The sequence below is a fragment of the Mytilus galloprovincialis genome, chromosome 12 (genome assembly GCF_965363235.1).
Source record: "Mytilus galloprovincialis chromosome 12, xbMytGall1.hap1.1, whole genome shotgun sequence".
Classification (NCBI taxonomy): domain Eukaryota; kingdom Metazoa; phylum Mollusca; class Bivalvia; order Mytilida; family Mytilidae; genus Mytilus; species Mytilus galloprovincialis.
This window is the reverse complement of record NC_134849.1, coordinates 22,935,571-22,963,524: the sequence shown is the minus strand read 5'-3', so window position 1 is coordinate 22,963,524 and position 27,954 is coordinate 22,935,571. Positions and strand designations below refer to the sequence as shown.

Here is a 27,954-nt window from a genome sequence, read left to right as displayed (position 1 = left end):
CAATTAATTTTCAAATTATGCATGTCGTATGAATACAAAAAAACATAAAAACGTCCAATTTTTGCTATAAAATGAAAACATAAAAACTATGAATGGCAACTCAATATCAGATTCTTGCTATTGAATAAGACATAAAAATACAAAAAACAATAGATGGCAAACTAGTCCGAGATTACATTAAAACTTAAAAACAATAGATGGTGAGTTATTCTCCCTTTCTTACTATGAAATGAGAACATAATCTTCTGCCTTTATAAAATTTGTAATTAAGTTTTGAATTGGTGGTTAACCTTTACTGTAAAAATCCAGAAAATTTGAAATCCAACAAATAATGATGAATGCACAGTAAGCATAATTCAACAAAATATCTGGCTATACACTTCTTGAAAAGAAATGGTGATCTTTCGCCCATACCTTTAATAAAAAGATATACATATATTATTGGGACAATGTTTTTTACACTATTGTCTTAGTTTTCATGAAGTGATGTCAAACAGTTCAGATATTGTTGTAATCCCCTGTGAACCGTGTGTAGTCGCTGAACCATATCGATGTATTAGTGGCTTATCAGACTTTTCAAGTTCTTCTAGTCTAGCCTTCAAATCTAAGTTTTCCTTTTCTAGATGAAGGTTGAAATTTTGTAAACTGCTTATTTTCTTGTCCTTATTTTTCACTGACGATTCCATTTTCTTGTTTGATTCTTTCTGTCTTTTGAGGTCTTTGGTCAGTTTAGAAATATCTTTGTTTACCTGAAAACATATAGTGTTAAAACAATATTACTAGATTTTAGGGCAAAAAATATTAATAAAAAGAATAGAGAATAGAGAATAATGGAAAGAATTTAAAATAAAATAAAATAAAAAATAGAGACAAAATGATGTAAAAAATTGAAGACAATAGAATTGGAGACCACACTTTTAGAATAGCATGAACAACAAGAATTCTGGTTTCTTATACTCATTCTATTTATGAAAAAAACATAAGCATATTGCAAAATGGACAGTCAAAAGTTAAGCAGGTTGATTTAAAATTGTAGATCAGTAATGTGTTTGAGCAAGTTTTGAATAACATTCAGAACTAGATTTGTAATTGCTAGCAATAACGGATGGCACCCTTCCCCAATTGCCAGGCGAGTGGCAGCCATTTTGAAAATTTCAAAGTCAAAGAGCGCTTTTACACATGTTTATTAACATTGTTGTAAAATTTCATCTCGTTTGGAGCATTTTGAAATTTTTGAAATTTTTGCTGTTTCCATGGTAACAGTTACCATTTCCAAAATTCCAAAGACAGGTGCCACTTTGGTACATGTCATGTTACATATCTATCAAGTTTCATTGGGATCGATGCTATATTCTTCAAGAAAATGTAGCTTTTATGTGTTTTCCCATATGGTCAATGTTAAACTTTCGCCCTGTTTCCATGACAATGGCGGCCATTTTGGAACCTCTTGATATTGCATGCACATCTAGGCATATCAGGTAACACTTACACAAAGTTTCATCCACTTGGGTCTTATAATGAAGAATTTTAAATTTTGAAAATTTTTCACATTTTTGCAGTTTCCATGGAAACGGCAGCCATCTTGAACCATTCCATGGTGCCTGCAACTCTTCACCTAAGGGTCCTTAATATAAAAGAGTTCCATCAACTTTGGTCCAATGGATTTCCATAAAACTCCTGGACAAAATGTGTGGAAGAAAAATAATAAAAACTAGATTTGTAATTGCTAGCAATAACGGATGGCACCCTTCCCCCATTGCCAGGGTAACGGCAGCCATTTTGAAAATTCATCAGTCAAAGAGTGCATCTTCACTTGCAAATTAACATTTTTTTGAAAGTTTCATAAATTTTGGAGCTTTTTGAAATTTTTGACATTTTTGCAGTTTCCATGGTAACGGCGGCCATTTTGAAAATTCCGAAGTCAAACTGTAAATGAGCACATGCCAGTTACCATTCCTGTGAAGATTCTTCCACTTTGGAACACTTTGATTTTTTTCGCATTTTTGCTGTTTCCATGGTAACGGTGGCCATCTTGACCATTCCAAAGTCAGAGGGACAACTTTGCATGGTGGTCAACATTATACCATAGTTCCATCGACTTTGGTCCATTCTATTCTGAGAACGGCTCCGGACAAAAATAGTGGAAGAAAAATAATAATAACTAGATTTGTAATTGCTAGCAATAACGGATGGCACCCTTCCCCCATTGCCAGGTGAGCGGCAGCCAGTTTGAAAATTCCAAAGTCAAATAGTGCATCTACAGATGTCTGGTAACATTTTTGCAAAGTTTCATTAAGTTTGAAGCATTTTGAAATTTTTGATATTTTTGCTGTTTCCATGGTAACGGCGGCCATTTTGAATATTCCAAAGTCAAACACCTGCTGCAATTTTTTCCCTCCATAATCATATACCATTTAATGTCTCTAGAATAAATTTAACATTGATGTTCTGGAATGTTCTGTGAAAATTCAAAGTTTTGACCTTTTTGCATTGTTTCCAAGGTAACAACAGATATTTTGGAAATTCCAAAGCCAAATTCCACATCTTCCAATGTTGCTCATCGTTACTGTGAAGTTTCCTGAAGTTTGGAGCATTTTGAGAATTTTGAAATTTTTGGTGTAGTTTCCATGGCAACATAGTAGTTCCAATGATCACCAAAATCATCCAACACCTGTATATAGTGGGCACCTAGATTGTATTAAAATATAATGATTCTGAGATAAAGCATATCCAAACAGTTCACCAAAACAAAAAAGTGGATTTTTACACATTTGTTCTGTTTCCATGGTAACGGTAGCCATCTTGAACCATTCCATGCTTCGTGCAACTCTGCAACTGGGGGTCCTTACTATAGTAGAGTTCCATCAACATTGGTCCATTGGATTTCGAGAAATCACCTGGACAAAATTTGTTGCAAGAAAAATAATAATAACTAGATTTGTAATTGCTAGCAATAACGGATGGCACCCTTACCCCATTGCCAGGTGAGCGGCAGCCATTTTGAAAATTCCAAAGTCAAAGAGTTCATCTACAGATGTCTAGTAACATTTTTGAAAAGTTTCATTAAGTTTGGAGCATTTTGAAATTTTTGACATTTTTGCTGTTTCCATGGTTACGGCGGCCATTTTGAAAATTCCAACTTCAAAAGTCAACTCTGCTTATGCCAGTGACTATTCCTGTAAAGTTTCATCCAGTTTGCAGCATTTTTATTTTTTTTGAAAATTTTGACCTTTTTGCATTGTTTCCATGGTAACAACAGATATTTTGGAAATTCCAACTCCAAATGCCACATCTTCCAATGTTGCTCATCGTTACTGTGAAGTTTCATGAAGTTTTGAGTATTTTGATATTTTTGAAATTTTTCGTGTAGTTTCCATGGCAACATAGTAGTTCCAATGAGTGCCAAAATTATCCAACACCTGTATATAGTGGGCACCTACATTGTATTAAAATATGATGATTCTGAGATAAAGCATATCCAAACAGTTCACTAAAACCAAAAACTGGATTTTTTCACATTTGTTCTGTTTCCATGGTAACGGTAGCCATCTTGAACCATTCCATGTTTCCTGCAACTTTGCACATGAGGGTCTTTAATATAGTAAAGTTCCATCAACTTTGGTCCTGTAGAATTTGAGAAATCGCCTGGACAAAATGTGTGGAAGAAAAATAATAAAAATAATAATAATAAGAAAAAAAAGAAACGTAGAATAACAATACGTCACCCCAACTCCGTTGAGGGTGCCATAATAATAAGAAAAAAAAGAAACGTAGAATAACAATATGTCACCCCAACTCCGTTGAGGGTGCCATAACTAGAATTGCCATTGCAAGCAATAGCGGATGTCACCCTGGTTCCCCAATTGCCACTAAACGACAGCCATTTCGAAATGTTCCATCAGTAAATGTAGATATATCCATAACAACATGTCTTTCTGTCGGTTTTCATAGCTTTATGTACGTTTATCTGTTCTCAACAATTGTGTCGTTTCCATAGCAACGGCGGCCATTTTGGAAATTCCGAACTCAAAAGTCAAGTCTACATTAGCTAGGCAACTATTGTTTTAAGTTTCATTAAATTTGAAGCATTTTGGAGTTTTTCATATTTTTGCTGTTTCCATGGCAACGGCTGCCATTTTGAAAATTCCAAAGTCTAACTTCTGCTGCAAATTGATCTCTTCATAATTATATACCATCATATACCATTTAATGTCTCTAGAATAAATTTAAGACATATGTTCTGGAATGTTCCATGAAAAATTCACCCCCCCTCAAATTATGTCTAGAGACCCCCCGAGTTGAAAAATAAATGTACCATGTTGAAGTGTACATGAGTCTCTTAATATCATTGACGTTTCATATAAATTGGAACACATTTCTATTTTTCACATTTTTGCTGTTTCCATGGCAATGGCAGCCATTTTTTAAATTCCAACATAAGGTGCAAAACTACACATGGTGATTAACATTATGTTATAGTTCCATCAACATTGGTCCATTCAGTTCCGAGAACTAAGCTGGACAAAAAGTGCGGAATAAGAATAAGAAAAAAAGAATCGTACAATAACAATATGTCACCCGACCTCCGTCAGGGTGACATAACTAGATTTGTAATTGCTAGCAATAACGGATGGCACCCTCGTCCCCCCATTGCCAGGCGAGCGGCAGCCATTTTTGGAAATTCCAAAGTCAAAGAAGGCATCTACCCTTGCAAGTTATCATTTTTGCAAAATTTCATTAAGTTTGAAGCATTTTGAAATTTTGGACAATTTTGCTGTTTCCATGGTTACGGCGGCCATTTTGGAAATTCCAAATTCAAAATGCAACTCCGCGCATGTCAGTCAATATTCCTGTAAAGTTTCATCCAGTTTGCAGCACTTAATTTTTTTTGGAAATTTTGAACATTTGTGCTGCAACCATGGTTACAGTAGATAATTCCAAAATTCTAAAAGCGTACATCTCATTGCCACATGTCATGTTATATATCAATACAGTTTCATTGACTTTGGTGCACTACTCTCTGAAAAAATGCTGATTTTATGCATTTTTCCATAGGGTCAATGCAAAACTTGGCCCCAGTTTCCATGACAACGGCGGCCATTTTGAACTATCCATATATTGTCTTGACATCTTAGCATACTAGAGAACATTTTCATAAAGTTTCATCCAGTTGGATCTTATAACGAAAGAGTTAGAATTGATGTTCTGGAATGTTCTGTGAAAATTCAAAGTTTTGACCTTTTTGCGTTGTTTCTATGGTAACAACAGTTACTGGTGAAACAGTAACTGGAGTATGAGTGATACATCACTCAATAACAGCTTAGGTGCTCCTCAGGCATCTTCATCGTCTTTGGCTAAGACTAAACCAAAACCAAAAGTCAAAACATCACAAAAAGCCACTACAAAAAATCATAAACCTATCAGGATACTTAACATAAACTTTCAATCGATACGTAATAAAAAAGAAGATCTCAATCAGTTAATTGATTCATCTAAGCCTGACATAATTATAGGCACTGAAACATGGCTAGACAAAAATATATCATCATATGAATTCTTTCCATCAGAACTATTTAATGTCTATAGATCAGACAGACCGCCAAATAAAAATAACCAAAGTCATGGAGGTGTACTTATTGCCATTAATAAAGAACTTATAAGCACAGAAGTAAGTGAACTTAAAACTGACTGTGAAATAGTTTGGTCTCAAATAAACATGACTGGTAGTAAGAACTTATTAATAGGTGCATATTACAGACCACCATCAGATAAAGGAACATCCTTACAACAATTAGAACTATCACTTAGTAGAGTTAACCAATCATCAAATACTAATATCATGATTGGTGGTGACTTTAACTTAGGTCATATTGACTGGTCTATACCTCAGGTCATACCCGGTAAACCGGATGCTGAACATCACAATAAACTTTTAGAACTACTAGAAAATTTTAACCTTCATCAAATAGTTAATACACCAACCAGAAAAGAAAGAATACTAGACTTAATCCTAGTTAACAATCCAACAACTGTCAACAAAGTAAACACACTTCCACCACTAGGACTAAGCGACCATGACATCGTCTATATAGAAACAGACACTTGGCTACGAAAAATTAGACAACATCCCAGAAAAATACTAAAATATGACAAAGCAAACTGGGAAAATATAGAAGCAGACCTACAAAAAACACTAGAAGAGCTTACTATTATGAACAACAACAACAATAGTACTATAAATGAAATGTGGGATTTATTTAAAAACAATATCACAAAATCAATAGATACAAACATCCCACATAAAATGTTAACGTATAAACATCGACTTCCCTGGGTGCACAACAAACTCAGAAAAATGATAAATAAAAAGAATAAATTGTACTCTAAAATGAAAAAGGACAAAAAGCATATAATAAAATATAAAAAACTAAAACAACAAGTACAACAAGAACAAAGACGTGCCTATTGTACATACATAGAAAAAATGATCCTTGACCTTCCAACAAATGACCCGGACCTTAGTTACAGCAACCAATCAAAACCAAAGAAACTCTTTTCTTATATTAAATCAATCAGAACTGACAATAGTGGAGTTGCTCCCCTAAAAAAGGAGGGCCAATTAACAACTGATACAAAACAAAAAGCTAACATTTTAAATGAGCAGTTTCAATCCGTCTTTACCACCGAAACGGCAAATAATATGCCTGATAAAGGGCCAAGTCCCCATCCAGTCATTCCATCACTCACAATTACCACACCTGGCATACAAAAACTCTTGCATAACATCAATCCGCACAAAGCCACTGGCCCAGATAACATCAGCGGCAGAGTATTTAAAGAACTTCAAAACATAACTGCACCTATCCTCACCATCATTTTTCAGAAATCACTTACAACTGGCTGTATACCATCCGACTGGAAACATGCAAATGTCGCACCAGCATACAAAAAAGGGGAAAAATATAACGCAGTCAACTACAGACCAATCTCTCTCACTTGTATCAGTTGCAAACTTATGGAACATGTCATTACTAAACACCTAATTAACCACCTAGAAAAAAATAACTTATTATACGACCTTCAGCACGGCTTCAGACACTCTAGATCATGTGAAACTCAACTTCTATCTTTCATACAAGAACTTGCTTCAAATTCAGACAATAACACCCAAACAGACCTTGTAATTATGGACTTTGCCAAAGCCTTTGACAAAGTCCCACATCAAAGACTCTTATATAAATTACATTTCTACGGTATACAAAATGAAACACTTAACTGGATCTCTGCCTTCTTATCAAACCGCACACAAACAGTTGTTCTGGATGGAGAGTCATCAGACGTTGCTCCAGTTACTTCTGGCGTCCCACAGGGAACAGTTCTGGGTCCAGTTCTATTCCTGGTATATATTAACGACCTACCAGAATATATGAAATCCAGTAAACTCAGACTGTTCGCAGACGACAGCATCATATACAAAAGCATCAAATCTCAAAAAGATTGTGATAGCCTTCAGGAAGATCTTGATGCTGCCGCAAAGTGGGAAGAAGACTGGCTGATGGCTTTCCATCCAGACAAATGTACAGTTCTCACTGCTTCAAACAAGAAAAATACCATCAAACACGACTACATCCTTCACGGCCACACTCTAGAATCTGTCTCCTCCGCAAAATATCTTGGTGTAACACTGCAATCAGACTTAAAATGGACACAGCACACAAATAACATCATTGGTAATGCTAATAAAAGCCTAGGCTTTCTAAAAAGAAATCTGAAAACATCCATTACAAACATTAAGTCTCAGGCATATCTAGCACTTGTCCGTCCTAAACTAGAATATGCTTGTTCGGTTTGGAACCCTCATACTGCTGAACAATGCAATAAACTTGAGATGGTTCAACGTCGGGCTGCTAGATATGCCTGTAATCGTTATCACAACACCAGTAGCGTTACAGACATGCTCAATACTTTAAATTGGCCTACTTTACAACAACGCAGACTTAAAACTAGACTTATAATGTTTTATAAAATTGTACACCATATTGTCGCTGTACCATCAACATTACTCATACCAACAGACAATAGAACTCGACAACTTCATCCACAAACTTACAGACACCTACTTACAGTTAAAGATTGTTACAAATATTCATTTTTTCCGTATACTATTACACAATGGAATGTACTACCTCCAAAGGTAGTACTTTCTCCCACTTTAAATATTTTTAGAGAACAGTTAACAACTACTGTTCTCTACAACATAGAACAGTAAACCTAGTAGTTATGTAAATAGTTTTAACCACATGTCATGTTAGTATTTGTTTATTTTTTTTGGCACTTATTTTGTAAATATTTATTTATTATTATCCTACGCATGCGCAGCAGTTAGTAATCATCAAAAATCTGATGGATAACTGGATACCATAAGAAGAAGAAGAAGATATTTTGGAAATTCCAACTCCAAATGCCACATCTTCCAATGTTGCTCATCGTTACTGTGAAGTTTCATTAAGTTTTGAGCATTTTTATATTTTTGAAATTTTTGGTGTAGTTTCCATGGCAACATAGTAGGTCCAATGAGTGTCAAAATCACCCAACACCTGTATATAGTGGGCATCTCCATTGTATTAAAATATAATGATTCTGAGGTAAAGCATATCCAAACAGTTCACCAAAAACAAAAACTGGATTTTTTCACATTTGTTCCGTTTCCATGGTAACGGCAGACATCTTGAACCATTCCATGCTTCCTGCAACTCTGCACATGGGGGTCCTTAATATAGTAAAGTTCCATCAACTTTGGTACTTTAGATTTGGAGAAATCGCCTGGACAAAATGTGTTGCAAGAAAAATAATAATAAGAAAAAAAAGAAACGTAGAATAACAATACGTCACCCCAACTCCGTTGAGGGTGCCATAAAAACTAGAATTGCTATTGCAAGCAATAGCGGATGTCACCCTTCCCCCCATTGCCACTAAGCGGCAGCCATTTCAAAAACTTTTAACAGTGAATGCACATATTTGCATGGCTATACATTTTCTGTAAATTTTCAGTACATTTAGTTCATTTTTAAAAACATGACATTTTTGCTGTTTCCATGGCAACAGCAGCCATTTTGAAATTTGCAAAGTCAAAAGTCTCACCTATACATGCCAGTGTACAATAATATTAAGTTTCATTAAGTTTGGAGCATTTCGAAAATATTTGACATTTTTCCAGTTTCCGTGGCAACTGTAGCCATTTTTGAAATTCCAACTTCAAAAGTCTCATGCAGACTTGACAGTCAACAATCCTATTAAGTTTTATCAATTTTGGAGCATTTTGAACTTTTTGAAATTTTTGACATTTCGATTGGTTCCTATGGTAACAGAGACCATTCCCAAAAGTTAATGGCATATACCACATTGGTACATGGGAGGGACCATACCATCAAAGTTTCCATCAATTTGACCTACCATTTTAAGAAAGTAAATGCCACTTTGAGGTTTTTGGACCATTTTGACCTGTTTTACATTGTTTCCATGGTAACGGCAGACATTTTTGAAATTCTAACGCCAGATTCCACATCTACCAATGTTGCTCATCGTTACTGTAAAGTTTCGTTAAATTTGGAGCATTCTGATATTTTTGAAATTTTTGGTGTAGTTTCTATGGCAACATAGTAGTTCCAATGATTGCCAAAATCCTCCAAAACCAGTATATAGTGGGCACCTACATTGTATCAAAATATAATGATTCTGAGTTTAAGCATATCCAAATAATTCATTAAAATCAAAAACTGGATTTTTTCACAATTGTTCTGTTTCCATGATAACGGCAGCCGTTTTTTAGTTCCAAAGTTGCACTGCAACTCGAAAGTCAGGGTTCCTTGTTATAGTGAACTATCATTTAGATTGGTTCCTTTGGTAACGAGAAAGCGGTCGGACAAAATTAGGTGGAAAAAAAATAATAATACGGAAAAAGAAACAGAGGAATAGCAATATGTCACCCGACATTGTCGATCGGGTGACATAAAAAGAATAAAAAGAAACGTAGAATAACAATATGTCACCCCAACTCCTTTGAGGGTGCCATAATAATAAGAAAAAACTAGAATTGCCATTGCAAGCAATAGCGGATGTCACCCTGGTCCACCAATTGCCACTAAACAGTAGCCATGGTAACGGCAGCCATTTTGGAAATTCCAAAGTTGAAAGCCGCATCTAGATTAATAGGCTGTAATGTTTTATACATTTTTGAAGAATTTTCAAAATTTAGCTTTTTTGAACAGTTTCCATGGCAATATTTGTAAATTCCAATGTCATACTGCTGCTTAGTATTGTGCTTACCATGATATAATACCATTATATTACATTTAATGGCCGTAGATTTCCTTTAACACTAATGTTCTAGAATGTTCCATTACATTTTTACATTCTCTCTGTTTCCATGACAACGGCAGCCATGTTGGATATGCCAACCATCGACTGCACTTCTGCACATGGCCATTAACATTTTGGTATAGTTCCATAACAATTGGTCCATCCAATTCTCAGAAATAGTCTGGACAAAAAGTGTGGAATAATAATAAAAACTAGAATTGCCATTGCAAGCAATAGCGGATGTCACCCTGGTTCCCCAATTGCCACTAAACGGCAGCCATTTCAGAATCGTTTAACAGTGAATGCACATATATGCATGGCAATACATCTTTCTGTAAATTTTCAGTACATTCACAGCATTTTAAAAATTTCACATCTCTGCCGTTTCCATGGCAACGGCAGCCATTTTGAAAATTTCAAAGTCAAAAGCCTCATCATTACTTGTCAGTTAACAATAATATCAAGTTTTATTAAGTTCAAAGCATTTTGAGAATTTTTGAATTTTTTGCAGTTTCCATGGCAACGGTGGCCATTTTGGAAATTCCAAAGTCAAAAGTCTAATCCAGACTCGGCAGTCAACAATAATACTAAGTTTCATCAATTTAGGAGCATTTTGAAATTTTTGAAATATTTGATCCTGTATCCATGGTAACAGAGTAGTTCCAATGATTGTCATAATCATTCAAAACCTGTATATAGTGGACAACTATATTGTATACAAATTTGATGATTTTAAGTTCAACCATACCAAAGTTATTCACCAAACCCTGAAGTTTTTGGAGCATTTTGACCTTTTTGCATTGTTTCCATGGAAACGGCAGACATTTTGGAAATTCCAACGCCAAATTCCACATCTACCAAAGTTGCTCATCGTTATGCTAGAATTTCAAAATATTTGGAGCATTTTCATATTTTTGAAATTTTTGGTGTAGTTTCCATGGCAACATAGCAGTTCCAATGATTGCCAAAATCATCCCTAAGCAGTATATAGTGGGCACCTACATTGTATTAAAATCTAAAGATTTTAAGGTTAAGCATTCTCAAACAATTCACCTTACTCCAAAATTATATTTTTTCACCATTTTTCCGTTTCCATGGTGATGGCAGCCATTTTTTAGTTCCAAAGTTGCACTGCAACTGGAAAGTCAGGGTTCCTTGTTATAGTGCACCATCATTCAGATTGGTTCCTTTGGCTCTGAGAAAACTGCCGGACAAAATTAGGTGGAAGAAAAATAATAATAACTAGAACTGCCATTGCAAGCAATAGCGGATGTCACCCTTCCCCCCATTGCCACTAAGTTGCAGCCATTTCAGAATCGTTTAACAGTGAATGCACATATATGCATGGCAATACATCTTTCTGTAAATTTTCAGTACATTCACAGCATTTTAAAAATTTCACATTTCTGCCGTTTCCATGGCAACGGCAGCCATTTTGAAAATTTCAAAGTGAAAAGCCTCAACATTACTTGTCAGTTAACAATAATATCAAGTTTGATTAAGTTCAAAGCATTTTGAGAATTTTTGACTTTTTTGCAGTTTCCATGGCAACGGTGGCCATTTTGGAAATTTCAAAGTCAAAAGTCTCATCCAGACTTGGCAGTCAACAATAATATTAAGTTTCATCAATTTTGGACCATTTTGAAATTTTTGAAATATTTGATCCTGTATCCATGGTAACAGAAGAGTTCCAATGATTGTCAAAATCATTCAAAAGCTGTATATAGTGGACAACTATATGGTGTAAAAATTTGATGATTTCAAGTTCTAGCATACCAAAATTATTTACCAAACCCTGAGGTTTTTAGAGCATTTTGACACTTATGCACTGTTTCCATGGTAACGGCAGACATTTTGGAAATTCCAATGCCAAATTACCCTTCTACCAAAGTTGCTCATCGTTACTATGAAGTTTCAAAAAATTTGGAGCATTTTGAAATTTTTGAAATTTTTGGGGTAGTTTCCATGGCAACATAGTGGTTCCAATGATTGCCAATATCATCCAAAACCAATATATGGCTGGCACCTACATTGTGATAAAATATGATGATTCTGAGTTTAAGAGTCTCTAAATTATTCACAAAACCAAAAACTGGAATTTTTCGCAATTGTTCCGTTTCCATGGAAACGGCAGCCATTTTTTATGGTCTTAGACCCTACTGCAACCCAAAATTTTGTGTTCCTCCTTATAGTGAATTATCATTAAGATTGGTTCCATTTTACTCCAAAAAACCTGTCGGACAAAAAAAGGTGGAAGAATAATAATAATAACTAGATTTGTAATTGCTAGCAATAACGGATGGCACCCTCGTCCCCCTATTGCCAGGCGAGCGGCAGCCATTTTGAAAATTTCAAAGTCAAAGAGTGCATCTACACATGCAAATCATCATTTTTGCAAAATTTCATTAAGTTTGAAGCATTTTGAAAATTTTGATATTTTTGCTGTTTCCATGGTTACGGCAGCCATTTTGGAAATTCCAACTTCAAAATGGAACTCCGCACATGTCAGTCACTATTCCTGTAAAGTTTCATCCAGTTTGCAGCACTTATTTTTTTTTGGAAATTTTGAACATTTGTGCTGCAACCATGGTTACAGTAGATAATTCCAAAATTCTAAAAGCGTACGTCTCATTGCCACATGTCATGTTATATATCAATACAGTTTCATTTACTTTGGTGCACTACTCTCTGAGAAAATGCTGATTTTATGCATTTTTCCATAGGGTCAATGCAAAACTGGGCCCCAGTTTCCATGACAACGGCGGCCATTTTGAACTATCCAAATATTGTCTTGACATCTTGGCATACTGGAGAACATTTTCATAAAGTTTCATCCAGCTGGATCTTATAACGAAAGAGTTAGAATTTTTGATATTTTAGCTGTTTCCATGGTAACGGCAGCCATTTTGAAAATTCCAAAGTCAAACTGGAAATCAGGAGATGCCAGTTAACATTCCTGTGGAGTTTCTTCCAGTTTGGAACACTTTGATTTTTTTCGCATTTGTGCTGTTTCCATGGAAACGGCGGCCATCTTTTACCATTCCATAGCAAGGTGCACAACTTCAAGTGGGGTTCCTCATTATAGTTGAGTTCCATAAACATTGGTCCGTTCAATTCCGAGAACTCGTGCGGACAAAATGTGTGGAAGAAAAATAAAAATAATAAGAAAAAAAAGAAACGTAGAATAACAATATGTCACCCCAACATCCGTTGAGGGTGCCATAACAAAGAAACATAAGAAAAGCAATATGTCACCCGACATTGTCGATCGGGTGACATAATAATAAGAAAAAAAAGAAACGTAGAATAACAATACGTCACCCCAACTCCGTTGAGGGTGCCATAATAACTAGATTTGTAATTGCTAGCAATAACGGATGGCACCCTCGTCTCCCACTGCCAGGCGAGCGGCAGCCATTTTGGAAATTCCAAAGTCAAAGAGTGCATTTACACCTGCAAGTTATCATTTTTGCAAAATTTCATTAAGTTTGGAGCATTTTGAAATTTTGGACAATTTTGCTGTTTCCATGGTTACGGCGGCCATTTTGGAAATTCCAACTTCAAAATGCAACTCCACACATGTCAGTCACTATTCCTGTAAAGTTTCATCCAGTTTGCAGCACTTAATTTTTTTTGGAAATTTTGAACATTTGTGCTGCAACTATGGTTACAGTAGAATAAAATTCCAAAATTCTAAAACAGACATCTCATTGTCACATGTCATGTTATATATCAATACAGTTTCATTTACTTTGGTGCACTACTCTCTGAGAAAATGCTGATTTTATGCATTTTTCCATAGGGTCAATGCAAAACTTGGCCCCAGTTTCCATGACAACGGCGGCCATTTTGAACTATCCAAATATTGTCTTGACATCTTGGCATACTGGAGAACATTTTGATAAAGTTTCATCCAGTTGGATCTTATAACGAAAGAGTTAGAATTTTTGATATTTTAGCTGTTTCCATGGTAACGGCAGCCATTTTGAAAATTCTAAAGTCAAACTGGAAATCAGCACATGCCAGTTAACATTCCTGTGGAGTTTCTTCCAGTTTGGACCACTTTGATTTTTTTCGCATTTGTGCTGTTTCCATGGAAACGGCGGCCATCTTTTACCATTCCATAGCAAGGTGCACAACTTCAGATGGTGGTCCTCATTATAGTAGAGTTCCATCAACATTGGTCCATAGGATTCCAAGAACTCGCGCGGACAAAATGTGTGGAAGAAAAATAAGAAAAACTAGATTTGTAATTGCTAGCAATAACGGATGGCACCCTTCCCCTATTGCCAGGTGAGCGGCAGCCATTTTGAAAATTCCAAAGTCAAAGAGCGTATCTACAAATGTTTATCAACATTGTTGTAAAATTTCATAAAGTTTGGAGCAATTTGAAACTTTTGAAATTTTTGCTGTTTCCATGGTAACGGTTACCAATTCCAAAATTCCAAAGATAGGTGCCACTTTGAAACATGCCATGTTACATATCCATGTAGTTTCATTGAGTTTGACCTTCCTTGTTAACGGAGTATATGATACTTTAAGGTTTTCCCATAGGGATTAATGCTAAATGTAATTAGTTTCCATGGCAATAGTTCCAAAGCTTCTCAAAATCCCCTAAAACTTGTATATAGTGGACACTAATAAAATATAAAAATTAGATGATTCTATGTTCATGCATACTCAAATTATTCACCAAGAACAAAAATTTTATTTTTCACATTTGTTCTGTTTCCATGGTAACGGTGGCCATCTTGAAAATGCCATACCCCGATTGCAAATCTGCACATGCTGGTTAACATTATGGTATAGTTCCATAATATTTGGTTCATCCAATTCCAAGATATAAGCTGGACAAAAAAAGTGGAAGAAAAATAATAAGAAAAAAAGAAACGTAGAATAACAATATGTCACCCAAACTCCGTTTAGGGTGCCATAACTAGATTTGCCATTGCAAGCAATAGCGGATGGCACCCTTCCCCTATTGCCAGGTGAGCGGTAGCCATGGTAACGGCGGCCATTTTGGAAATTCCAAACTCAAAAGTCAAGTCTACATTAGCTGAGCAACATTTGTTATAAGTTTCAATAAATTTGAAGCATTTTGAAGTTTTTTGTATTTTTGCTGTTTCCATGGTAACGGCGGCCATTTTGAATATTCCAAAGTCAAACCCCCGCTGCATTTTTTTTCTCCAAAATCATATTCCATTTAATGTTTCTAGAATAAATTAAACATTGATGTTCTAGAATGTTCTGTGAAAATTCAAAGTTTTGACCTTTTTGCATTGTTTCCATGGTAACAACAGCGATTTTGGAAATTCCAACGCCAAATTCCACATCTTCCAATGTTGCTCATCGTTACTGTGAAGTTTCATTAAGTTTGGAACATTTTGAGATTTTTGAATTTTTTGGAGTAGTTTCCATGGCAACATAGTAGTTCCAATGAGTGCCAAAATCATCCAACACCTGTATATAGTGGACACCTACATTGTAATAAAATATAATGATTCTGAGTTAAATAGTATCCAAAAAGTTCACCAAAACAAAAAACTGGATTTTTTCACATTTGTTCCGTTTCCATGGTAACGGCAGCCATCTTGAAAGTGCCACCCCCAAAAAGCAAATCTTCATTTGGTGGTTAACAATATGGTATAGTTCCATCTTCTTGTGGCCATTCATATGAGAGTTCCAGACTGGACAAAAATGTGTGGAAGAAAAATAATAAAAAAAACAAAAAGAAACGTAGAATAACAATATGTCACCCAAACTCCATTTAGGGTGCCATAACTAGATTTGCCATTGCAAGCAATAGCGGATGTCACCCTTCCCCCTATTGCCACTAAGCGGCAGCCATTTCAAAAACTTTTAACAGTGAATGCACATATTTGCATGGCTATACATTTTTCTGTAAATTTTCAGTACATTAAGATCATTTTTAAAAACATGACATTTTTGCTGTTTCCATGGCAACGGCAGCCATTTTGAAATTTTCAAAGTCAAAAGTCTCATTTATACATGCCAGTTTACGATGATATTAAGTTTCATTAAGTTTGGAGCATTTTGAAAATATTTGACATTTTTGCAGTTTCCATGGCAACGCTGGCCATTTTGGAAATTCCAACTTCAAAAGTCTCATCAAGACATGCCAGTCTACAATCATATTAAGTTTCATCAAATTTGAAGCATTTTGAAATTTTTGAAAGTTTTGACATTTGTGATGGTTCCTATGGCAACAGAGACCATTCCCAAAATTTAATTGCATATACCACATTGGTACATGGGAGGGACCATACCATCAAAGTTTCGATCCATTTGACCTACCATTTTAAGAAAGTTAATGCCACTTTAAGGTTTTTGGCCCATTTTGACTTGTTTTGCATTGTTTCCATGGTAACAGCAGACATTTTCAAAATTCCAACGCCAAATTCCACATCTTACAATGTTGCTCATCGTTTCTGTTAAGTTTTATAAAATTTGGAGCATTTCCATATTTTGGAAATTTTTGGTGTAGTATCCATGGCAACATAGCAGTTCCAATGATTGCCAAAATCATCCCAAAGCAGTATATAGTGGGCACCTACATTGTATTAAAATCTAAAGATTTTAAGGTTAAGCATTCTCAAACAATTCACCTAACTCCAAAATTATATTTTTTCATCATTTTTCCGTTTCCATGGTGATGGCAGCCATTTTTTTAGTGCCAATATTAAAAAGCAACAGGAAAGTCAGGGTTCCTTGTTATAGTGCACCATCATTCAGATTGGTTCCTTTGGCTCTGAGAAAGCGAGCGGACAAAATTAGGTGGAAGAAAAATAATAATAACTAGATTTGCCATTGCAAGCAATAGCGGATGTCACCCTGGTTCCCCAATTGCCACTAAACGACAGCCATTTCGAAATGTTCCATCAGTTAATGTAGATATATCCATAACAAAAGATCTTTCTGTCAGTTTTCATAGCTTTATGTACGTTTTTCTGTTCTCAACAATTGTGCCGTTTCCATGGCAACGGCGGCCATTTTGGAAATTCCGAACTCAAAAGTCAAGTCTACATTAGCTAGGCAACTTTTGTTTTAAGTTTCATTAAATTTGAAGCATTTTGGAGTTTTTCATATTTTTGCTGTTTCCATGGTAACGGCTGCCATTTTGAAAATTCCAAAGTCTAACTTCTTCTGCAAATTGATCTCTCCATAATTATATACCATCATATACCATTTAATGTCTCTAGAATAAATTTAACACTTATGTTCTGGAATGTTCCATGAAAAATTCACCCCCCTCAAATTATATCTAGAGACCCCCCAGTTGAAAAAAAAATGTACCATGTTGCAGTGTGCATGAGTCTCTTAATATCATAGAAGTTTCATATCAATTGGAACACATTTCTATTTTTCACATTTTTGCTGTTTCCATGGCAATGGCAGCCATTTTTTTAATTCCAAGGTAAGGTGCAAAACTGCACATGGTGATTAACATTATGTTATAGTTCCATCAACATTGGTCCATTCAATTCTGAGAACTAAGCCGGACAAAAAGTGTGGAATAAAAATAATAAGAAAAAAAGAATCGTACAATAACAATATGTCACCCGACCTCCGTCAGGGTGACATAACTAGATTTGCGATTGCAAGCAATAGCGGATGGCACCCTTTCCCTATTGCCAGGTGAGCGGTAGCCATGGTAACGGTGGCCATTTTGGAAAATCAAAACTCAAAAGTCAATTCTACATTAGCTAAGCAACATTTGTTAAAAGTTTCAATAAATTTGAAGTATTTTGAAGTTTTTCGTATTTTTGCTGTTTCCATGGTAACGGCGGCCATTTTGAAAATTCCAAAGTCAACCTGCTCCTGCAATTTGTTCTCACCATAATTATATACCATCATTTAACATAAAATGTCTCTGGAATAAATTCAACATAGATGTTCTGGAATGTTCTATGTTAAACATTTCGCCTGTTTCCATGGCAATGGCAGCCATTTCGGAATTTCTAAGTATTGTTGGTACCTCGGGGCCCCACCACCAACATTTCCAAAAAGTTTCATAAGGTTGGCTCTTATAACGAAAGAGTTAGAATTTTTATTTTTTTTTACATTTTTTGAGTTTCCATGGTAACCGCGGCCATCTTGCACATTCCAAAGTCAGGTGCACAACTTCACATGGTGGACAACATTATAGCATAGTTCCATCAAGATTGGTCCATCCAATTCCGAGAACTGTCTTGGACAAAAAGTGTGGAAGAATAAAAATAATAAAAATAATAAGAAACTAGATTTGCCATTGCAAGCAATAGCGGATGGCACCCTTCCCCTATTGCCAGGTGAGCGGCAGCCATTTTGAAAATTCCAAAGTCAAAGATTGCATCTACAGATGTGTATTAACATTATTGTAACGTTTCATTAATTTTGGAGCATTTTGAAATTTTTGAAATTTTTGCTATTTCCATGGTAACGGTTACCATTTCTAAAATTCCAAAGACAGGTGCCACTTCGGGACATGCCATGTTACATATCTATAAAGTTTCATTGGGATTGATGCTATATTCTTCAAGAAAATGCATCTTTAATGTATTTTCCCATAGGGCCAATATTAAACTTTCGCCCTGTTTCCATGACAATGGCGGCCATTTTGGAATTTTCTTATATTGTCACAACATCTAGGCATACCAAGGAACATTACCACTAAGTTTCATCCGGTAGGTCTTATAATGAAAGATTTAAAATTTGCATTTTTTTTCACATTTGATCAGTTTCCATGGCAACGGCGGCCATTTTTTACCATTCCAATGTCTCTTGCACAACTTGACATGGCGGTTCATATTATGGTATAGTTCCATCAACATCGGTCTGACCAATTCTGAGAAATAGTATGGACAAAATGTGTGGAAGAATAAAAATAACTAGAATTGCCATTGCAAGCAATAGCGGATGTCACCCTTCCCCTATTGCCACTAACCGGCAGCCATTTCAAAATGGTTTAACAGTGAATGCACATATATTCATGGCAATACATCTTTCTGTAAATTTTCAGTACATTCAGAGCATTTTAAACAAATTCACATTTCTGCTGTTTCCATGGCAACGGCAGCCATTTTGAAAATTTCAAAGTCAAAAGTCTCATCTGTACTTGCCAGTTAACAATAATATCAAGCTTCATTAAGTTCAAAGCATTTTGAGAAATTTTGACTTTTTTGCAGTTTCCATGGCAACGGTGGCCATTTTGGAAATTCCAAAGTCAAAAGTTTTTGAGATATTTGATCCTGTATCCATGGTAACAGAGTAGTTCCAATGATTGTCAAAATCAATCAAAACCTGTATATAGTGGATAACTATATTGTGTAAAAATTTGTTGATTTCAAGTTCAAGCATATCAAAATTATTCACCAAACCCTGAAGTTTATAGAGCATTTTGACAATTTTGCTCTGTTTCCATGGTAACGGCAGACATTTTGGAAATTCCAACGCCAAATTCTACATCTACCAATGTTGCTCATCGTTACCATGAAGTTTCAAAAAATTTGGAGCATTTTGATATTTTTGAAATTTTTGGTGTAGTTTCCATGGCAACATAGTAGTTCCAATGAATGCCAAAATCATCCAAAACCAGTATATGGCTGGCACCTACATTGTGTTAAAATATGATGATTCTGAGTTTAAGAATCTCACAATTATTCACCAAAACCAAAAACTGGAATTTTTCACAATTATTCTGTTTCCATGGAAACGGCAGCCATTTTTTATGGTCTTAGACCCACCTGCACCCCGAAATTTTTTGTTCCACCTTATAGTGAACTATCATTAAGATTGGTTCCATTTTACTCCAAAAAACCTGCCGGACAAAATAGGTGGAAGTATAATAATAATAATAATAACTAGATTTGCCATTGCAAGCAATAGCGGATGGCACCCTTCCCCAATTGCCAGGTGAGCGGCAGCCATTTTGAAAATTCCAAACTCAAAAGTCAAGTCTACATAAGCTAGGCAACATTTGTTATAAGTTTCCTTAAATTTGAAGCATTTTGAGTTTTTCATATTTTTGCTGTTTCCATGGTAACGGCGGCCATTTTGAATATTTAAAGTCAAACTCCTGCTGCATTTTTTGCCCTCCATAATCATATACCATTTAATGTCTCTAGAATAAATTTAACATTGATGTTCTGGAATGTTCTGTGAAAATTCAAAGTTTTGACCTTTTTGCATTGTTTCCAAGGTAACAACAGATATTTTGGAAATTCCAACGCCAAATTCCACATCTTCCAATGTTGCTCATCGTTACTGTGAAGTTTCCTGAAGTTTGGAGCATTTTGAGAATTTCGAAATTTTTGGTGTAGTTTCCATGGCAACATAGTAGTTCCAATGATCACCAAAATCATCCAACACCTGTATATAGTGGGCACCTACATTGTATTAAAATATAATGATTCTGAGATAAAGCATATCCAAACAGTTCACCAAAACAAAAAACTGGATTTTTTCACATTTGTTCTGTTTCCATGGAAACGGTAGCCATCTTGAACCATTCCATGCTTCCTGCAACTCTGCACCTGGGGGTCCTTACTATAGTAGAGTTCCATCAACATTGGTCCATTGGATTTCGAGAAATCACCTGGACAAAATTTGTTGCAAGAAAAATAATAATAACTAGATTTGCCATTGCAAGCAATAGCGGATGGCACCCTTCCCACATTGCCAGGCTAGCGGCAGCCTGTTTGAAAATTTAAAACAGTATTTACTTATAAATACATTACAACATATTTATTTGAAAATTTTCAGAACGTTTTGAGCATTTTTCAATTTTTCACATTTTTTGTGTTACCATGGCAACGGCGGCCATTTTGGAAATTCCAAAATCAAAAGTCTTATCCTTACTTGCCATTGATCATAGATAATGAGTTTCATTAAGTTTGGAGCATTTTGAGATTTTTGGACATTTTTGATGTTTCCATGGTAACGGTTTCCATTTCGAAAGTTCCAACAACTGTTTCAACATTGACTTATGCCATGTTATATCTATACATGAAATTTGTTCCACTTTGATCTTATATTCCTTAAAAAAATGCTGCTTTGATGTTTTTTCCCATAGGATCAATGTTAAACTTTTCCCAAGTTTCCATGGCAATGGCAGCCATTTTGAAAATTCCAAGTACTGTTGGTACCTCAGGGCACCACTGCCAACATTTACATAAAGTTTCAAGAGGTTGCCTCTTATAACGAAAGATTTAGAATTTTGATTTTTTTTCACATTTTTGCAGTTTCCATGGAAACGGCGGCCATTTTTTACCATTCCAATGTCTCTTGCACAACTTCACATAGCGGTTCATATTATGGTACAGTTCCATCAACATGGGTCTGACCAATCCTGAGAAATAGCATGGACAAAATGTGTGGAAGAATAAAAATAATAAAAAGAAAAAAAAGAAACGTAGAATAACAATATGTCACCCCAACGCCGTTGAGGGTGCCATAACTAGAATTGCCATTGCAAGCAATAGCGGATGTCACCCTTCCCCCAATGGCCACTAAGCGGCAGGCATTTCAAAATTGTTTAACAGTGAATGCACATATATATATATGCATTGCAGTACATCTTTCTGTAAATTTTCAGTACATCGAGAGCATTTTAGAAAATTTCACATTTTTGCTGTTTCCATGGCAATGGCAGCCATTTTGAAAATTCCAAAGTCAAAAGTCTCATCTATACATGCCAGTTAACAATAATATTAAGTTTCATTAAGTTTGGAGCATTTCGAAAATATTTGACATTTTTCCAGTTTCCATGGCAACGGTAGCCATTTTTGAAATTCCAACTTCAAAAGTCTCATTCAGACTTGTCAGTGTACAATCATATTAAGTTTCATCAATTTTGGAGCATTTTGAAATTTTTGAAATTTTTGACAAATCGGATGGTTCCTATGGCAACAGAGACCGTTCCCAAAATTGAATGGCATATACCACATTGGTACATGGGAGGGACCATACCATCAAAGTTTCAATCAATTTGACCTACCATTTTAAGAAAGTAAATGCCACTTAAAGGTTTTTTGACCATTTTGACCTGTTTTGCATTGTTTCCATGGTAACGGCAGACATTTCCGAAATTGCAACACCAAATTCCACCTCTACCAATGTTGCTCATCATTACTGTGAAGTTTTATAAAATTTGGAGCATTTCCATATTTTTGAAATTTTTGGTGTAGTATCCATGGCAACATAGCAGTTCCAATGATTGCCAAAATCATCCAAAACCAGAATATGCCCGGCACCTACATTGTATCAAAATATAATGATTCTAAGTTAAAGCATTTCCAAATAATTCATCAAAACCAAAAACTGGAATTTTCCATTATTTTTCGGTTTCCATGGTGATGGCAGCCATTTTTTAGTTCCAAAGTTGCACTGCAACTGGAAAGTCAGGGTTCCTTGTTATAGTGCACCATCATTCAGATTGGTTCCTTTGGGTCTGAGAAAACTGCCGGACAAAATTAGGTGGAAGAATAATAATAATAACTAGATTTGTAATTGCTAGCAATAACGGATGGCACCCTTCCCCCATTGCCAGGTGAGCGGCAGCCAGTTTGAAAATTCCAAAGTCAAATAGTGCATCTACAGATGTCTAGTAACATTTTTGCAAAGTTTCATTAACTTTGAAGCATTTGGAAATTTTGGATATTTTTGCTGTTTCCATGGTAACGGCGGCCATTTTGAATATTCCAAAGTCAAACCCCTGCTGCAATTTTTTCCCTCCATAATCATATACAATTTAATGTCTCTAGAATTAATTTAACATTGATGTTCTGGAATGTTCTGTGAAAATCCAAAGTTTTGACCTTTTTGCATTGTTTCCAAGGTAACAACAGATATTTTGGAAATTCCAACGCCAAATTCCACATCTTCCAATGTTGCTCATCGTTACTGTGAAGTTTCCTGAGGTTTGGAGCATTTTGAGAATTTTGAAATTTTTGGTGTAGTTTCCATGGCAACATAGTAGTTCCAATGATCACCAAAATCATCCAACACCTGTATATAGTGGGCACCTACATTGTATTAAAATATAATGATTCTGAGATAAAGCATATCCAAACAGTTCACCAAAACAAAAAACTGGATTTTTTCACATTTGTTCTGTTTCCATGGAAACGGTAGCCATCTTGAACCATTCCATGCTTACTGCAACTCTGCAACTGGGGGTCCTTACTATAGTAGAGTTCCATCAACATTGGTCCATTGGATTTCGAGAAATCACCTGGACAAAATTTGTTGCAAGAAAAAAAATAATAATAATAATAAGAAAAAAAAGAAACGTAGAATAACAATATGTCACCCCAACTCCGTTGAGGGTGCCATAATAATAATAATAATAGTGAAAAAGAAACAGAGGAATAGCAATATGTCACCCGACATTGTCGATCGGGTGACATAATAATAATAAAAAGAAAAAAAAGAAACGAACAATAACAAGATGTCACCCCAACTCCGTTGAGGGTGCCATAAAAAAAGAAACGAACAATAACAATATGTCACCCCAACTCCGTTGAGGGTGCCATAAAAAAAGAATCGTACAATAACAATATGTCACCCGACCTCCGTCAGGGTGACATAAAAAGAATCGTACAATAACAATATGTCACCCGACCTCAGTCAGGGTGACATAAAAAAGAAACGTAGAATAACAATACGTCACCCCAACTCCGTTGAGGGTGCCATAATAACTGACTTAGGTCAAGTACAGTAAATGGGCTATATATATGCCAATGATTTTGTTAACATTTTGTAAACATCTTTGGCTTGTTAAACTTATATAATAGATTGAAAGAAATGATGCATTTATCTGTTTTTAATATTCTGCACAGGTTTTCCATCTCATAAAAAAACATGAATGAGGAAAAATGGCAATATGTCTGACACTAGTGGACTGTCAGTTTATTATGTCTGACACTAGCTATAGCTGACTGTCAGTTTATTATGTCTGACACTAGCTATAGATGACTGGCAGTTTATTATGTCTGACACTATAGCTATAGCTGACTGGCAGTTTATTATGTCTGACACTATAGCTATAGCTGACTGTCAGTTTATTATGTCTGACACTATAGCTGACTGTCAGTTTATTATGTCTGACACTAGCTATAGCTGACTCAGTTTATTATGTCTGACACTGGCTATAGCTGACTGTCAGTTTATTTGATATAGCAAACTCAAAATTTAAAAACTTCCAGCAGATTTTCAATGTTGACAAAACTGTTCCAGACCTTCACAATTTTAACTGATAACAATTATCGGAGAAAGTACTGTAAATTCAAAAATTATTGTGTGCATTTATTATTGTGATTTTATCATTTTAGACTATAATGCAGTTTTTATTTTTGCATCATTGAGAAAAATCCTGTTTGATTTTCATAAAAAAATTCAAAATGCAAGTTGAAATTATTGCGATTATAACCCTGTTGCTTTTTTCGCAATAATAAAAAAGTTGCAATAATTTCTGAATTTACAGTATTCAAACTGATTTTTAGCTCACCTGGCCCACAGGGCCAAGTGAGCTTTTCTCATCACTTTGCGTCCGGCGTCCGGCGTCCGTCGTCCGTCTTCGTCCGGCGTTAGCTTTTACAAAAATCTTCTCCTCTGAAACTACTTGGCCAAATCAAACCAAACTTGGCCACAATCATCATTTGGGTATCTAGTTTAAAAAATGTGTGGCGTGACCCGGTCAACCAACCAAGATGGCCACCACGGCTAAAAATAGAACATAGGGGTAAAATGCAGTTTTTGGCTTATAACTCAAAAACCAAAGCATTTAGAGCAAATCTGACAGGGGTAAAAATGTTAATCAGGTCAAGATCTATCTGCCCTGAAATTTTCAGATGAATCGGTCAATCGGTTGTTGGGTTGCTGCCCCTGAATTGGTAATTTTGAGGAAATTTTGCTGTTTTTGGTTATTATCTTGAATATTATTATAGATACAGATAAACTGTAAACAGCAATAATGTTCAGCAAAGTAAGATCTACAAATAAGTCAACATGACCAAAATGGTCAGTTGACCCGTTTAGGAGTTATTGCCCTTTATAGTCAATTTTTAACCATTTTTCGTTAATTAAAGTAATCTTTTACAAAAATCTTCTCCTCTGAAACTACTGGGCCAAATTAATCCAAACTTGGCCACAATCATCTTTGGGGTATCTAGTTTAAAAAATGTGTGGCATGACCTGGTCAACCAACCAAGATGGCCGCCACGGCTAAAAATAGAACTAAGGGGTAAAATGCAGTTTTTGGCTTATAACTCAAAAACCAAAGCATTTTGAGGAAATCTGACATGGAATAAAAATGTTTATCAGGTCAAGATCTATCTGCCCTGAAATTTTCAGATGAATCGGTCAATCGGTTGTTGGGTTGCTGCCCCTGAGTTGGTAATTTTGAGGAAATTTTGCTGTTTTTGGTTATTATCTTGAATATTATTATAGATAGAGATAAATTGTAAACAGCAATAATGTTCAGCAAAGTAAGATCTACAAATAAGTCAACATGACCAAAATGGTCAGTTGACCCCTTTAGGAGTTATTGCCCTTTATAGTCAATCTTTAACCATTTTTCATAAATCTAAGTAATCTTTTACAAAATCTCCACTGAAACTACTAGGCCAAAATCATCTTTGGGGTATCTAGTTTGAAAAATGTGTCCGATGACCTGGCCATTCAACCAAGATGGCCGCCACGGCTAAAAATAGAACATAGGGGTAAAATGCAGTTTTTGGCTTATAACTATGAAACCAAAGCATCTAGAGCAAATCTGACATGAAGTTAAATTGTTAATCAAGTCAATATCTATCTGCCCTGAATTTTTCAGATGAATTGGACAACTGGTTGTTGGGTTGCTGCCCTCCAATTGGTAATTTTTAAAGAAATTTTGCCGTTTTTGGTTATCTTGAATACTATTATAGATAGCGATAAACTGTAAACAGCAATAATGTTCAGCAAAGTAAGATCTACAAATAAGTCAACATGACCTAAATGGTCAATTGACCCCTTAAGGAGTTATTGCCCTTTATAGTCAATTTTTAACAATTTTCATTAATTTGGTAAATTTATGTAAATTTTTACCAAATATAGTTCTCTGTTACTAATGGGCAAAGTTCATTACAGATATAATTGTAAGAAGCAAAATCGTTCAGTAAAGTAAGAACTTCAAACACATCACCATCACCAAAATACAATTTTGACATGAATCCATTTGTGTCCTTTGTTTAATATGCACATAGACCAAGGTGAGCGACACAGGCTCTTTAGAGCCTCTAGTTTTGAAAAACCTGCATTTAGATTGTCTATTATAACCTGTACCTTTTGATCATCATTATTATTTCTTGCTCTTATCTTCTTTCTCTCTGTCTGTAATTCTGTCTTCATTCCGTTGACATCATCATGTAAAGACTGAACCTTTCTTGATATAAGTCCTGGCAAGGATAATTCTTCAATTCTTTTGTCCTTGGTGGACATTTCAAGGGCACGTAAGCTTCTATACTTGAGAGCTGTCATCATCTCTGATAACCGACCGACAGTTTGTCCAGGGTGGTTATTAGAAGGTGTAATAATATTCCTTTCACAACCATAAACCATTGGGCATACTTCATTGTTAATGACTTCCGTCAACTTATCATTTACATCTTTCGGTAAATTTTTGCGTTCTTTTGTGAGTTCCTTGTCAAGTTTTTCAGCAATCCATGAGTAATCTTTCCTTATTTTAGACACAAAGGTGGGAAAACAGCGGGGTCCTCGGCGAGGTATGATTTCCAAAAGTTTTGCACATTTTCCTCTTCGTGATTTTTCTTCCATAATTTCGTTTTTCTGTTCTTCTGTGATGATATTGTCAATGTACAAGGATAGGAGGAATGACCTATCGACCTCAAGGTCACGTAAGAGGTCACGATGACAGTTGTGAAGAGCTCTTACTTGATTTGGTTCCATAATTTCTGTAATTATTATTATAATTACTGTGATTTCAGAAAATATTGCGTGCATTTATTATTGCGATTTTGTCATTTTAGACTAAAAAGTGATTTTAATTTTTGCAATAATCCGAAAAAAATCTTTTTTGATCCATATCAAAAATTTCAAAATGCTAGTTTTAATTATTGCTATTATAACCCTGTCACAATTGTTCACAATATTTAAAACATCACAATCATTTTTTAATTTTTAGTACTTGACAATTGAAACAAAAGATATCAAAATTGTTTGCAGTAATTTTTTCTTATGAATGTAATAGAATTGAAACAGATTATTAAACAACAAAATTCACATATTTCTCAAATTTTTGGTAACGTTAATCTTTAGATTTCACATTGTAGTTAATAAAAAAATTTTATGCAAATGAAGCTGACTTTTTTTTTGTTTTTTTTTATATCATGTTTTTTTTTAAAGTGTATAACACAATTAATTTTTAGAAAATCTTCATATTAAAAATTAAGTTTGTATTTAAGTAATATTTTTGATGAACTATTATGGAATTAAATACCTTTTTATTGTTTAAATCCGATTTTGTCTATAGGTCTATACCTCCACCTACATGTTCTGAAATCTAAGCTAAAAATGAATGTTCAGGTGAAAGTTTTGGAA

General features: G+C 35.1%; 2 protein-coding genes across 2 annotated transcripts in view; one reads left to right on the top strand and one right to left on the bottom strand.

The window, feature by feature from the left end:
- LOC143055258 (uncharacterized) overlaps window positions 1–27,954 on the top strand; it is a 202,300-nt gene that overhangs the window by 20,670 nt on the left and 153,676 nt on the right. The gene's annotated exons all lie outside the window — the stretch shown is intronic.
- LOC143054504 (uncharacterized) lies at window positions 81–27,942 on the bottom strand. The gene is made up of 3 exons (XM_076227532.1): window positions 27,854–27,942; window positions 26,680–27,308; window positions 81–749 (listed from the first exon to the last, which is right to left on the bottom strand). Exons 2-3 carry the CDS (start codon window positions 27,301–27,303, stop codon window positions 477–479), a joined length of 897 nt encoding a protein of 298 aa, XP_076083647.1. The 5' UTR covers window positions 27,304–27,308; window positions 27,854–27,942; the 3' UTR covers window positions 81–476.

Excerpts from the sequence above, each read along its gene's own strand:
- LOC143054504 (XM_076227532.1), bottom strand. The coding sequence starts at position 27,303 with ATGGAACCAAATCAAGTAAGAGCTCTTCACAACTGTCATCGTGACCTC. Across the intron at positions 750-26,679 it reads ATAATAATGATGATCAAAAG|GTAAACAAAGATATTTCTAA; the intron begins GTACAGGTTATA and ends ATATGTTTTCAG.